Source organism: Ahaetulla prasina, chromosome 4 (assembly GCF_028640845.1).
Source record: "Ahaetulla prasina isolate Xishuangbanna chromosome 4, ASM2864084v1, whole genome shotgun sequence".
Lineage (NCBI taxonomy): Eukaryota > Metazoa > Chordata > Lepidosauria > Squamata > Colubridae > Ahaetulla > Ahaetulla prasina.
In genome coordinates, this window is record NC_080542.1 from 128,915,686 (window position 1) to 128,930,974 (window position 15,289).

At 38.2% G+C, this 15,289-nt stretch overlaps 1 protein-coding gene across 1 annotated transcript in view; it reads left to right on the plus strand.

Moving 5' to 3' along the window:
- The window catches only part of CCDC7 (coiled-coil domain containing 7), a 250,176-nt gene that overhangs the window by 126,303 nt on the left and 108,584 nt on the right, over positions 1-15,289 (plus strand). Inside the window, exons 35-39 of the mRNA XM_058179731.1 lie at positions 7,720-7,845; positions 10,246-10,374; positions 10,872-10,997; positions 13,550-13,678; positions 14,328-14,453. Of these exons, the coding sequence (XP_058035714.1) occupies positions 7,720-7,845; positions 10,246-10,374; positions 10,872-10,997; positions 13,550-13,678; positions 14,328-14,453 (636 nt within the window). The remainder of the gene's footprint in view (positions 1-7,719; positions 7,846-10,245; positions 10,375-10,871; positions 10,998-13,549; positions 13,679-14,327; positions 14,454-15,289) is intronic.

Sequence of the window (15,289 nt, forward strand, 5' to 3'; positions counted from 1 at the left end):
ACTGTTAACAAAGATTGTGCCAAAGAATGTGTTGAAGAGGTTTGCTTTAACTGTTTCATCATTATATTCTTTGTCGTTAGAATCTTTTAGTGGTGGGATGGATCTCGAGTCTTTAAGTTTGTTGTTCACAAAATTATAAAAAGCACAATTGCAATTTGTGCGCAAGAGGCCTTCTTCTTGCTTGGTGTGGTAATTGGTGCATTCAGTTTTTATTTGATCGCATATATTTCTGTAGCGGTTTTTGAAATTTGCTACATAGCCCTTTTTGTTTCTTCTCCAGAGGGATTTTTTTTTTGGATTGAAGCTTTTTTATTGATATGGGTAATTTGTTTTTTCTGGTTTTGGTGGTGGTTTGTGGTATGTAAAGATTAATGACTCTATTGACTTCAAGTAGGAAAACTTTATAGTGGTCTTCTGCAGTGATGCAGGTTGAGAACAGATATTGCCAGTGAAGAAATGAGAGGTCATAGTTTATAAGGTCATAGTTGGCGTTTTTGAAATTGTAGTTTGGAATACCATTATTATGACGATTTATGTAAGGGTGTATATTGAGATAAAAGTCTATCATGCTGTGGTCGCTGTTGGAAAAGGGTTCTTTTATTTGTAGTCCATAAATTGAGTTTGTGTTGTTGCAGAAGATGAGGTCAAGGCAGTTGTTGAGTCTTGTATTGTTAGTTAGTTATCAGAGAAGCATTGAGATAGAAAAACACCCACACAGCATGAACAAACGAGATGATACCTCCCGCCTACCAGCCATTTGGAAACCCGCCCTTATTGACAAACGAGTCCCTAACACGAGGAATGACACCAGACCCACACTCACGAGGTCCACACAGGATGTCACCACCGCACATCCACCCAGAAAGCAGACCCAAACCCACACTGATCATGAAGCACGACCAAGGACCAGAAGCCAGACTGCAGCTGCAACATTAGCCATTTCAAACCCCTCCAATCCAGACATGCAGCAGACTGACACCCACTATGAAGATGTAGCACGACCACAAAGCCAAACAACAGCTATGCAGCTCAGCAGCTCAAATCCCCCTGCAACACAGACTAAACTGAGCACAACCAAGCCCCCACCCAAACAGGACACACCCCCATCCAATCAGAGCACAAAAAAACCCCCAGCCAATCAGAGCACAGCCAAGCTCCCACCCAATCAGTTCAAACCCCCACTAGCAGTTAAAAGGAAGAAACAGCTGCGATCTCACATTGCTCCCAGAAGCACGAAGCTGAAGCCTGAAGATGACGAATGAGACTTCTTCGAAACGTCGCCAAGACACTTCCAATTTTACGCGGGAGAAAACCCGAACAACCAAAGACCTACATACAAACACCCGTGAAAACCTCAGAAAACAAATATATGTATGTATGTATACAGTATATATTGCACAACCTATGCCTCATCTGAATAGATCTTGTATTTTTCGTCTATCTGGAGTATCATAAGGGAAATCTGGTTGAGGTTTCTTTTTTTTTTTTATAAAAAAAAGTTTTATTTCCATTTTCCAACAACATATTCAATGTACAGTCTCTTATTCAACATTAATCATTAACTTTCATTTGTTACTTATTCGGGCCTGCTCAACTACCACTTCCTTCCTTAACACAACCTTTCTTCTTCCCTTCTCTACCTTCTTCTACTTTCTCCATCCTTCCTCTCTTTCACTTTTCTACTTCCTCTCCTCCTTCTCCACTCCTCTCTTCCCCCCTTTCTAACCCCCTCTCTTTCCCCTTTCTTCTTCCTCTCCTTTCCCCCTCTTCTACCTCTCTCTTTGCCTACCTACTTTCTTCCTTCACTCTCTCTACTCCTCTCTCCCTTTCCATTCCCTTCTGAAATGGCAGCTGAGCAGCCCCAATTTCATTTCAAATTATTCAAATTATTTCTATTTTTTAATTACCTATCTTCAATCATTCCTGTACATTAATAATCCTTCATCTTCCACACCCTCCACCTCCCTTCCCCTCCCCCCCCCTCCTCCCTCCCGAGACTTCCCAGAACCAAGTACAGGGTATAAAGTTAATAATCATAAATTAAAATACAACATAAATCATAATCCATAGTCACTCCTCACCCTTTGTATCATCAACTCCTCTCCCAATTAAACATATAAACTAGTATAATACAATTCCTAAATTCACTCATAAGCTATTTGGTACTTTTTAGTCTGATACTTATTTTGAATATAATCAATCCACATTCTCCATTCTGATACATATTTCTCTTGTGTATAGTCTTTCAAGTACATAGAGATTTTAGCCATCTCTGCCAAATTTGATACTTTAAGTGTCCATTCTTCAATTGTAGGCAGATCTTCTTTCTTTCAATATTGTGCAATCAAAAGTCTTGTGGCTGTTATTAAATTTAAAATCAGTTTAGTCTCTATCACCGTACAGCCCGTGATAATTTCCAGTAGAAACAACTGTGGAGTAAACTGAATCTTCTTTTTCAAAATATTATGCATAACCCACCATACTTTAATCCAAAATGCTTTAACTTTTTTACAAGTCCACCATATATGATAATAAGTTGCATCGTCACAATCACATCTCCAACATTTAGCTTGCATATTCAAATACATACATGCCAACTTTTTAGGATCCAAATGCCATCTATAAAATATCTTATAAAATTTTTCTCTCAAGCTTTGTGCTTGTGTAAATTTAACATTCCTCACTCAATTTTTTCCCCATGTTTCCAACATTATAGGTTGTTGTATATTTTGTGCCCATTTTATCATACAATCCTTAACTAATTCCGTTTCTGAATCTATTTCTACCAATACATTATACAACCTCTTAATATGCTGTTGTCCTTGATCTCTAATTTGTTTTACCAAATTATCCTCATTTTGCCTAATACCCATTTTCTAGTCTATTTTCCATCTAGCTTGCAACTGCCCATACTGAAACCATGTATAGTTTATCCCTTCTTTCCCCATTTTATCTCTAGATTTTAATTGTAATTCCCCCTTTTCCATAAAAAGAAGTTCTTTATAAGTAATCACCTCCATTTTTTGATATATATATTCTCTATCATATGTCTAGGGATTGCCGATAATGGTATCTTACCATCTAATTTATATTGATATTTCTTCCACACCCTCAACAATGCATTTCTGACTATATTACTTTTAAAAGTCTTATCAGCTTTCTTGTCATATAATAAATAAGCATGCCATCCATATAACAACTCATAACCATATTTTCACATTTGGTGGACTTGTAAGGTCATAAAGGCCTTTTGGATAAAAATTTGGTGGATTTTACAAAATGTTCTGAAAAAGAAGATAAAGTTCCTGCCGCAATTTTTCTTGTTGGGAATTATTACGGATTGTACAGTAATTGAGGCTAAATTGATTTTAAATCTAATAACTGCAGCAAGATTACTAATAGGACAATATTGGAAGAAAAAAGAAGTACCAACAATACAAGAATGGATATTGAAAGTTGCCAATTTGGCTGAGATGGCGAAGATATCAGCCTTTTTGAAAGACAATACGCAAGAAAGATACTTAAAGGAATGGAAAAAATGGATTGACTATATTCAACGTAGATATCAGACTAAGAGTTATCAGACTGTTTTTGAATGATTATGATGTATTATTTTTGATAGCTTTTGGGGGAAGTTAGGAATTGATGATTGTAGGGGTATAATTAAGTTGGGACGAAAACCTTTTAGCATATGTTTGTTTTACTTTAACTATACCTTGTGCTCGTTCCGGGAAGTCGGGGGGGGGGAGGCGGGTTGCGAAGGGAAGGGGGAGGAGGGGGGGAAAGGGGAAAAAAAATTTTTGTAAAACTTTTTGAATAAAAAAAAAAAATGCTGGGTAATGTTAAAAAAAAAAAAAAAAAAACAACTCATAACCTTCTATATTCAAAATTCTTTCTTCTGTTAAGTTAAACCAATCACTAATTAATGAAAGAACAACTGCTTCATAATACAATTTCAAATTAGGCATTTTTAAACTCCCTCTTTCATGTATATCTTGCATTATTTTTAACTTTATTCTTGGTTTTTTACCCATCCAAATAAAATTACTGATCCCTTTTTGCCATTCTTGCAAATTTGCATCCTTTTTAAGTATTGGTATCATTTGAAACAAAAATAAAAACTTAAGCAAAACATTCATCTTTATGGCTGCTATTCTTCCCAACAAAGACAATTGTATCTTTTTCCAGTTCTCCATTTCTTTCTGTACTTTCTGCCACATTACCTCATAATTATTTTTATATAATTTCGTATTCAAAGATGTAATATATACGCCTAAATATTTAACTTTCTTAACTGTTTCATATCCAGTTACTCTTTCTAAATCTACTTTTTGGTGTACATTAATATTTTTAGTTATCATCTTTGTCTTCTGTTGATTCACTTTAAAACCAGATACTTTACCACACTGATCAATTAACTCCTTTAAATATACAGCTGAACATATTGGTTGAGATAAGGTAACAACCAAGTCATCTGCAAACGCTCTTAATCTATATTCTTGATGATTAATTTTTATTCCCTTAATTTGATTTGAGCCACATATTTTATTTAATAATACTTCTAAAGTCAAAATAAACAATAATGGTGACAAAGGACATCCTTGTCTCATCCCTTTCTCAATTCTAAAAGATTCTGTTAATCTACCATTAACTATTATTTGTGATGTTTGCCACTGATATATTGCTTTAATAGCTTGTATAAAATAACTTCCAAATTGCATTCTTTCTATATTAGTTTAAATAAGAACTGCCAATTCAATCTATTGAAGGCCTTTTCAGCATCCAGAAAAAAGAGCGCTGCTGGAACCTGGCTGTTTCTTTCTAAATATTCCAATAAGTTTACAATTTGTCTCATATTATTTCTTATTTGTCTCCCCCAATAAATCCTGATTGATCATTATGAATTATTTGACTCATAACTGGCATTAATCTATTTGCTAATATCTTAGCAAAAATCTTATAATCAGTATTTAAAAGCGATATTGGCCTATAATTTTCTGGTTTATTACAGTCTTGATCTTCCTTCAGTATTAGCGAAATAAAAGCTGTCCTCCACGAAGGATGTACTTCTCCAAATTGAATTCTATTAAACAATTCCTTAAGTGGTTCCACCAACTCATTTTGTAAATTTTTATAAAAAAACAGCTGTTAAACCATCTGTTCCTGGTGCTTTACCCATTTTAAGCTGTTTAATTGCTAAAATTATTTCTTCTGAAGTTATAAGTTGATTCACTTCCTCCCGTTGCTCTATTGTAATTTCTTGAATACCTTGCTCCTGTAAGTATCTTTCTATATCTATATCTTTAATACAATCTCTCATATAACTTAGTATAAAATTCTAAAAAGGCTTTTTTAATCAATTTTTTTGATATACATCTTTACCTCTATATTTTATCTTACCAATAGTAAGAGGTTTCTGGTTGAGGTTTCTGTTAGGGGGTCTGTGAGGAGGAAGACAGCTTTGCAAGTTACTGAGGCACAGGGAGCAATGAAAGGCAATAAAAAGGCAATTATGGTGATAGCTTCCAGGAAGAGGGCTTTTAGTCAATGAAAGTAGCCTTTTTTAATCAAATGGGAATGTTTTGTATCTGATGTTTTTAACTAATTCTTTGAAATCCTTAATGTTGTCTTCTATGAGCTGGGACAAATTTTTGGACAAATTAAAGTAGTACATACCTGAAAATTCCTTGCAATTGTGGTTGTGTCTTAGCAGTAAATAATCAATCAATGGTGTTTTGTTTTTGAGAATTGCTTCATGAACTTGTCTAAATTCCCAGTTCAGTGCTTCTAGGACTTGGGACATTGTATTTAGGCTTTTAGCTAGTGCATAGGTGAAGCAATTGATATTTTTTGAATTAGCTCGGAGACAACTATGAGGGAAACAGCCAGCACGATATATTCCACTTGGTTAAATAAGGCTTTGTGCAAGTCACAGTCTGGCATTTGGAGATGGAGATCCCTCTTTTGTTGCTTCCTGAGAGAGGGCAAGTGGATGATTAGTTGCCTGAGGTGCAAGGTCCCCCTGTGGAGTTGGCTGGGACATACAAGTATGCTTGAAGCAAAAAGCATCCTAGGGGAAGTTTTATATGAAGGAAGGTGACAGGAATATCTTCAATGTAGTTGCAGGTCAGGGCTGCATTTGAGAGATTATGGCAGTTTAGCTCCTTGGGGGAGGAGCATTTTTCTTTACAAAACATTTGGCTGCATTAGTTATAGTAATAACATGTAGTGTGAACATTGTTTATCTCTCATGTCTTTGCTGGATCTTCAGTTGAAAATAGTGGAGTACATGGTAGTGAGGTGGAAGTTTTTGAACATAATGTAGTTCTGCATGGTGTGTAGATAATCTGTCTGATAATTCCTATAAGGCAGGTTATCAAGATGTTCTTAATGGATTTTCCTTCCGCCAAGCAAAAATCAATTGTATTTAGAACTTGCCAAGCTAAGTATTCCTAGACTTTTTCTTATTTGGGAGACTTTAGTCTTTAGGCCTCACTCGTCAGTTTCTAGGTTTGGGTTTAATGGGTGGGAACTTTGATGTTGGGTTCTGTTCGAAGCTGAGGTTGATTGCTTCTGATTTTCTGAGTGGATCCAGGAGCCTTTTTACATAATCTCTACAGCTGTCTGGAGTGGTTAGCAGGATTTAGAAGGGCTGATTCTACTCAGGTTGCATCAGAGATTTCCATGTGAAAAATCAAATCCACACCCAGACTCCTGCCTTGAATAGGTGGAGGGCTTCTTCTAGGACAGCATCTGTGTTAACATGGTCTGCTTCCACAGCCTTTGAAGTGGTTTGTTTAGAGAGGAAAGATAAACCCTATACCCCTTTCTAAGCTAAGGGAATGTAGGTCTAAGCCTTTCAAAGTATCTGGGGATCTCCTGAACAGCAATCTAAAGAGGGAAATGCCTATACCTATGATGGCGAACCTATGACACGCGTGCCACAGATGGCATGTGGGCCCGTATTGGTGGACATGCGAGCTCAGCTCCACCACGCATGTGCATGCCAGCCAGCCAGCTAGCTGATTTTTGGGCCCTCTGGTGGGGCCGGAAGTTGGCAAATGGGCCGTTTCCAGCCTCCGGAGGGCCTCTGGGCGGAGGGAAGCCCCAAGCTCCTAGAAAGGCTCTGGAGCCTGGGGAAGAGCAAAAAACGGGCCTTCCAGTCCCACCAGAAGTCGACAAATGGGCCATTTCCGGTCTCCGGAGGGCCTCTGGGGGGTTTTTCACCCTCCCCAAGCTCCTAGAAAGGCTCTGGAGCCTGGAGAGAGAGAAAAACGGGTCTACCAGGCCCACCATGCCATCATGTGCCAGGAGCGGGGGGGAACAGGGGGAGCATGCACATGTGTGGGGGTGGGGCGCATAAAATTATGGGTGTGGGTGTGCATGCGTGCAACCCCCCCACTCCTGGCACACAATGGCAAAAAGGTTAGCCATCCTGGTCTATACCCTGTCAGGGTCAGGTTCTCAAGTGTAACAGGGCAGTAGGTAAAATCTGGGGCCACAGTAAATGTGTTGCCTGGTAGAGTTTGCATAGGAGGGTCTTTAATTCCCTATCAGCTCTCTCTACCCCACCTCCCAAGATTGGGCCTGATAAAGGGTATGAAGGTTTTGTGTTATCCCTAATGCTTACAATATGCAATTAACATTTTGAAATCTAGATAATAATGATCAAGTTTATGAACTTAACTGTTTTTATGTACAATAATATGAATTTTTCAGAGCATAAGCTGCAAGTATTAACTGAGCAAAAAAAATTTTTGACTATGGATTTGGAGGCAACCCTGGATAATATACAAAATGTATGTCGTCATAGTTCAGAAAGAATTACATTTATACAACCTTCTGGTAAGTAGAAAAAATTACTAAGAATTTAAGAAAACGTGAAACTGATTATGTATTTTGTTTTAATGCTGTAAATTTAGTAATCGGTGTAATCAGTGAGATTATCAGAAAGAAACAGACAATTAGAGTCCTTTCAATCCTGTCTAGATTTAAAATATATTGTATTAGTATGTTAAAAATGCCGTAGTCAATCAGTAGTGGATACAGAGGCCCAAATTATTCAGTTTTTACAATTATGAAACTCTTTATTTGACCAAACATTTTTTTTAATTTTCATTTGTCACAACAGTATACACAAACATCGTCATAGATAAAAAAACAATACATCATAAAAGAAAAATATAAATATATAAGTAAAAGTATGCAACAGCTATGTTAATTTGATATAATGAAAGGAACAATAGGACAGGAACTGTAATGTATTTGAATTTTAGGAGGGAAATTTGGGCGGGAAAATGCACGTTGCTGATTGGCTGATGCCTCAGCCAAAATACTATTTAAAGAGGGGGTTTTGCTGGGATCACAATAAACTAAAGAGCTGTTGTCACTTGTATCGTCTCCTGCCTCTTCATTGCCCGAACTTAACAGGAACGGTAGGCACTTTTGTGCTCTTATGCACGCCCCTTATAGTCCTTTTAGGAATGGGGTGAGGTCAATAGTAGACAGTTTTTGTTTGAAGATTTTGGGATTTTGAGTAGACACTATGGAGTCAGGTAATGAGTTCCAAGCATTAACAACTCTGTTACAGAAGTCATATTTTCTGCAATCAAGTTTGAAGCGGTTGACATTAAGTTTGAATCTATCGTTTGCTCTTGTATTATTGCGATTGAAGCTGAAGTACAGGAAGGATATTGCAATAGATGATTTTGTGCGTTAAACATAGGTTATGTCGAAGTTGGTGGAGTTCTAAATTTTCTAATCCCAGGATTTCAAGCCTGGTGGTATAAGGTATTTTGTTGTTTTTGGAGGAGCGAAGAACTCTTCTAGTAAAATATTTCTCGACGCGTTCGATTGTATTAATGTCAGAGATGTGGTATGGGTTCCAGACGGATGAGCTGTATTCAAGAATAGGTCTGGCAAATGTTTTGTATGCTCTAGTTAGTAGTGTAGAATTATTGGTAGTGGTCGCTCTGGTCCTGCTTGCTGCTTGCTTCCTGCTTGCTGCTTGCTGCAGGAATTACAGGAATTCCTGCTTGCTGCAGGAATTACAGGAATTAGGGTTGCTATAATAATGCTTCAGCTCTGATATAACACTACATATGTTATTATGAATAATCTTGATTTGGTTTTATTTATATTCTGGATTCAAAACATATCTCAAATCCCCGCCCCAACTATGCTGTGCTTTGTAAACAGACTTTCAGGTTTTTATTTGGGTCAACTTTGTGTACATTGTTGAATTTATTTTTTAAGTTAGTTTGCTAAATTTATAGATTGACTGAATATAGTTTATTTAGTTTGGTGGATAAAATATAGGTCTGCATGGAGAAATGCTAGCTATTTTAACTGAAATATCCATATACTGTAGCTATTATACTGTAGTTCTTTCAAAGACAGATAATGGAAGAAAGATTAATTTTAATATTCAATAATTGAAAGAGGGTCTTCCAAAACTTGGAGGAAATTTGCAATCAGCAATCTGAGTTCACATATTTGAACGGGGCTCTACATCTAAAATCTTTAAAAAGTTGTGTTTTTTTCTGAGCTGTAGGGAGACCATTGCAAGGAATTACATAGGCCAAGCCTTTAAACAAAACCACTAGTGTCAGAATGGTGATATAACTCTGTATCAGGGAGAGATGAACAATAAAATCATACTGTGTCCCAGGGTTATAAGTGTGATCTGACAAGTTGCAGCAAGGCAGCTGATTTTCCAGTAACAGATTTTGCTAGTTGGCACACATGTCAAAATGAAACACAATCCCTGATGCCTGCCTTCACTCTCAATCACTAGTAGTCTTTAATACTGAATATTAAACACTCTCCCAGTGAATGGACTAGTTCCTTGGGATCTGTATGGATGAAATACCCAGAAGTATGTTCAACTATGCTCCCCCTGCAATGAGATTGCAGTATAACGGTTTTCCATAGGTTTGAGCTATGAGATAATGATGGGATTAGCAGTCTTGCTCATAATCATGGAGTGTACAAAGTTTGTAAACTTTACCTTCTATTCCTCTTCAGAAATAAAGCATTAACTATTTCTAAGTTGCTAAATATCTTTGGAAGGACAAGTTTGAAAATAAGTAATTTCTTTATATTTTTTTTCTCTTTATTATATTCTCATCACTTTTTTCTTGAATACACTCACAAATACACACACGCACACACACACTCACACACACACAATTTTTGTTGTGTTGTTGCTCAGAATAAACCTGTCTTGAGTCTGTTTGTTTGCAGAAAAAGAATTACATGAATTGAATGAATTGGCTGGCAAAAAGCATCAGTTATTGAAAACACTGGAATCTAAACAGAAAGAGCTGCAAGAAATTCAGGAATGTGCACCTATCCAACCAGATAGCGTTAGTGGTATGTGATGTTGTTTATACTATATAAACAAACTTTTATATTATATAAATACAGCATATATATTTGGAATCAGATAGTTAAGCATCGATGCACCATTTGGGATGAAGATATGATTAACAATTGTAATCCATTCACTACTTGTTTAAAGGTAATGTAAAGATAATGTACTGGTTTAAAGGTAATGTAATGTAAGAAACATTTATAGGAACATTTTCTGAGCTCTGGTGGTATTTTCAGCACAACATCCTTCCTGAGAATATTTTAGCAGGATAGATTCTCCACTGAGAACCATTTAATAATTTTAATTTCCAGTGTATGTAATGGCTTACATTTAATCACTAATGAATGAGTAGAGGATTTACAGAGGCAAGAATTCATTCTATGATCTAGATATGTACTAATCATTAATGTTTTGAACTATAGATAACACTAATTCATTAATTTAATGAATTCATCTATTTTTATGCATAATAATATTGTATCATGATTTTTTATAGAGCATAAATTGCAGGAATTAAATGAGCAAAGAAGAAATTTGACCATCGAGTTGGAGGCAACTCTAGATGGTATGCAAAATGTATGTTGTCGTGCTTCTGAAAAAATTGTTTTTATACAACCTACTGGTAAGGAAATAATAACTAAGAATTTTATTAAAAACAGCATTGATTGTGCATATTATTTTAGTATTGTAAGCCTAACTATCAAAGAGTGAAGATAATTATATGCTTTTTCATCTATCTGTAATGATTCCTCAAGAGAATAGCGAGGTATTCTGACATATCTATTCAATTTGACTTTGGGGAAATGTATGTATGTATTTATGAGACTTATATGACCACCAATCTTATAAGCCCTCTGGTGGTTCACAGCAGCTGTTAAATCAAATCAAATCAAATCAAATCAAATCAATCAACATCTCCCATTCATACCTTCTTGTATGTTTAACAACAGTTTGCAATACATACAAAACCCCAATCACTGGGTTTCAGCCTCACCCTAATTCAGGGGTGGTCTTCAAAAATTCTCTGGCAAGGGAATTCTCTTGCAAGGGTTCTCTATCTGGTTGCTGGGTGGACATGGCCATGGTTGGCATGGCCTAATCCTGCACCACAGTGGAGGGGGCGTTTCTGCCCTCCCTGGGCTCTGGAGGCTTTCCTTGAGCCTCCGGGAAGGTGAAATAGCATTCCCAGGTTCTGGAGGCCCTCTGGAGGCTGGAAATGGACCCATTTTCAGCCTTCCTGAAGTTCCATTAGGCCTGTTTTTGCCCTCCCCAAGCCTCTGTGCGTGTCCTGCACTTACCTGCATCCACAACGGGCTGCGTGGGGACTCCTGGGAGGGATGGAGTGGGCAGGGCCAGCCAGGAGTGGGATTTGGGGGTTCTCCAAACTCCACAGAATCTTAGCTAGAGGTTCTCCCGAACCCCTGAAAACCCCCAGCAGCCCACCCCTGCCCTAATCCGACGCTTGGAGTGTGTGTGTGTGGGGAAACCAAACCAATTACCCCAGTACCTGGATAAAACCGTCTATCTAGACCCGTTCCAGTCCGGCTTCCGGCCCGGATACAGTACGGAGACAGCTTTGGTCGCGTTGGTGGATGATCTCTGGAGGGCCAGGGATAAGGGTTACTCCTTTGCCCTGGTCCTATTAGATCTCTCAGCGGCTTTTGATACCATTGACCATGGTATCCTGCTGTGCCGGTTGGAGGGTTTGGGAGTGGGAGGCACCGTTTATAGGTGGTTCTCTTCCTACCTCTCTGACTGGATGCAGACGGTGTTGACAGGGGGGCAGAGATCGACCCTGAGGCGCCTCATGTGTGGGGTGCCACAGGGATCGATTCTCTCGCCTCTCCTGTTCAACATCTATATGAAGCCGCTGGGTGAGATCATCAGTGGTTTTGGGGTGAGATACCAATTGTACGCTGATGATACACAGCTGTACTTTTCCACCCCAGGCCACCCCAATGAAGCTTTCGAAGTACTGTCCCAGTGTCTGGAAGCCGTACGTGTCTGGATGGAGAGGAACAGGCTCAAGCTTCATCCCTCCAAGACGGAGTGGCTGTGGATGCTGGCACCCTAGTACAGTCAGCTGCAGCCGCGGCTGACTGTTGGGGGCGAGGCATTGGCCCCGATGGAAAGGGTGCACAACTTGGGCATTCTCCTGGATGGACGGTTGTCTTTCGAAGACCATTTGACGACCGTCTCCAGGAGAGCTTTTTATCAGGTTCACCTGATTTGCCAGTTATGCCCCTTCCTGGACCGGGATGCCCTATGCACGGTCACTCATGCTCTCGTGACCTCTCGCTTGTACTATTGCAATGCTCTCTATATGGGGCTCCCCTTGAAGAGCACCCGGAGACTCCAGTTAGTCCAGAATGCAGCTGCGTGGGTGATAGAGGGAGCGGTTCGGAGCTCCCATGTAACACCCATCCTGCGCAGACTGCACTGGCTGCCTGTTGTCTTCCAGGTGCGCTTCAAGGTATTGGTGACTACCTTCAAAGCACTCCATGGCTTAGGACCAGGATATTTACGGACCGTCTACTGCCATCTTCTATCTCCCAGCGACCGGTGAGTTCTCACAGAGAGGGACTCCTTAGGGTGCCGTCAGCCAAACAATGTCGACTGGCGGCCCCCAGGGGGAGGGCCTTCTCTGTGGGGGCTCCTACCCTGTGGAACGAACTTCCCCCTGGACTTTGTCAACTATCTGACCTTCGGACCTTTCGCCGCGAACTTAAAACCTATTTATTCCGTTTAGCTGGACTGGCTTGATTTAAAAAATTTTAATTTGCTTTTATGGGTTTTAAATTTTTGTGATTTTTATAGGGTGTTACTGTATTTTAAATTTTTGGCCAATTGAATAAGTTTTTTAAGGGGTGTTCTTAATATTATATGTACTGTTCTCTTTGTGTTTTATTTTGGCTGTGCACCACCCTGAGTCCTTCGGGAGAAGGGCGGTATACAAATTAAAATATTATTATTATTATTATTATTATTTTAAGATCTTCCAAAAGGCTAGAGAGGTGGAAGGCTGGGGATAGAGATCCTATAGTGACCAAATATCCAAATACAGACTGTTGTCATCAGACAAGATGATTTAAAAAGTATATTTTGAAAACCGTGCTAAAATGGGAAGCTTGAAAATATTTTTGAAACACTCATTTATAATATTTTTGCTTGCAGAAAAAGAATTAAATGAGTTGCATGAACTATCTGAGAAGAAACATCAGTTACTGGAAATGCTGGGCTCTAATCGGAAAGAACTACAAGAAATTCAGGAACTTGTAGCTATCCAACCAGGCAGTGTCAGTGGTACATGGAATGTTTTTTGTTTAATATTTAAACACACACACACACACACACACACACACACACACACACACACACACACACACACAAAACACAGGTACGTATGGTGAAGTAGCTACCCAACCAGGCAGTGTCAATAGTACATGGGATTTTAAAAAAAATATTTAAAACACATACACATACACATTTTGAATCAGATACTCACAGATACTTATGGTGAAGATGCATTTGCTACTGTTACTGATGTTATTCCAAGTGAAAAATAGTTTCATGGAAGCCTTTCTTAATCCAGAAGCCATCTGCTAGAAAATGACAGTCCTCTTCAGTGATTATGCTACTAGTATGTTTATTCTTAGATGTAAAGATGGGTATTAAATTTTGGTAGCTCACATACATAGAGCCAAGAACAGACATTCTATTTGTTTATTGCAATTAAGAATAATATATATTAATGTTTTAGAAAAACAGCCCAGTGCAAAAATAGCAATTAGCTTTGTCCTGTACAGTCCTAGACAATATTCACCTAAACTGACATTTGAATCTCAGGTTAATCTCAAGCATATGTTCAAAGATAATGCTGATATCTGCTAATCACTGGAATTTTCTATTTAGCATGTTATATAGTAATGTTTTATTTTTGATTTTTTCATAGAGCATAAATTGCAGGAATTAACTGAACAAAGAATATATTTGACCTCAGATCTGGAAGCAGCTGTATTTGATATACAAAATATATGTCGTCATGCTTCAGAAAGGACTATATTTGTACAGTCTACTGGTAAATATGAAAATAATTACTAAGAAATTATAAAAATTGGCATCTATAATTCATATTGTTTTGGAAGTTACAATCATTGTAATAATTGAGTCTATTAGAATGCTTATTTGTTGGTTTCTCTTTCTAATTCTCTGAATCTTGTGAATTTTCACCTCCAAGATGATGGCTGGGCAGCTACCATAGTTTGTATAACCAAAAAAACCAGGTAGAAAATCTTCTGTTGGCTGAGAAATTTTGGAGCTTGGTGGAGAAAGAAAACTTCTACAGAAGTGGTAAAAAGCTATGCAGACAAATTTTAGTGCATCAGCAAAAGCAATGATGGCAGAGAGACCAGTAAACAAGAATGAGCTTAATCAGATGTGAGCTTGTCAGGTTCTGAAAAATGTCATGTTGGTGGCAGTGTGGATTGCAATGTATTGATGAATCTTAACATACTGTATTGAAAGTGGCTGGCACATTAAAACAGCAAACAGTGGTTCAATTTGTAACTTGGTTAAGATTTATCTCAGGTATTTTGGTAGGGGAGATTTATTCTTCACTTTTTTCAAGTGTAGGTAGTAGGGGTGGGTCATGCCTACAGCAACTGTGAACCACTAATATGAACAAAAATTCTACTGTGGTCAATAAATAGTGTTATTACTATATTACCTTCTCTGTTTTCTTTGTGATCAGCTGGAAAATAGAAGACTTTGAGCTGCTATGATCAGAGGTGGGCGTCACATAATGTAACAACTGGTTCACCCAGAACCAAAAATGTGAGCGTTGCTTCGCACGTGCCCCTTTCACGCATGCTGTGGCAACAAAAACATGGCGATTATATAGGACGGGTTAGTGCC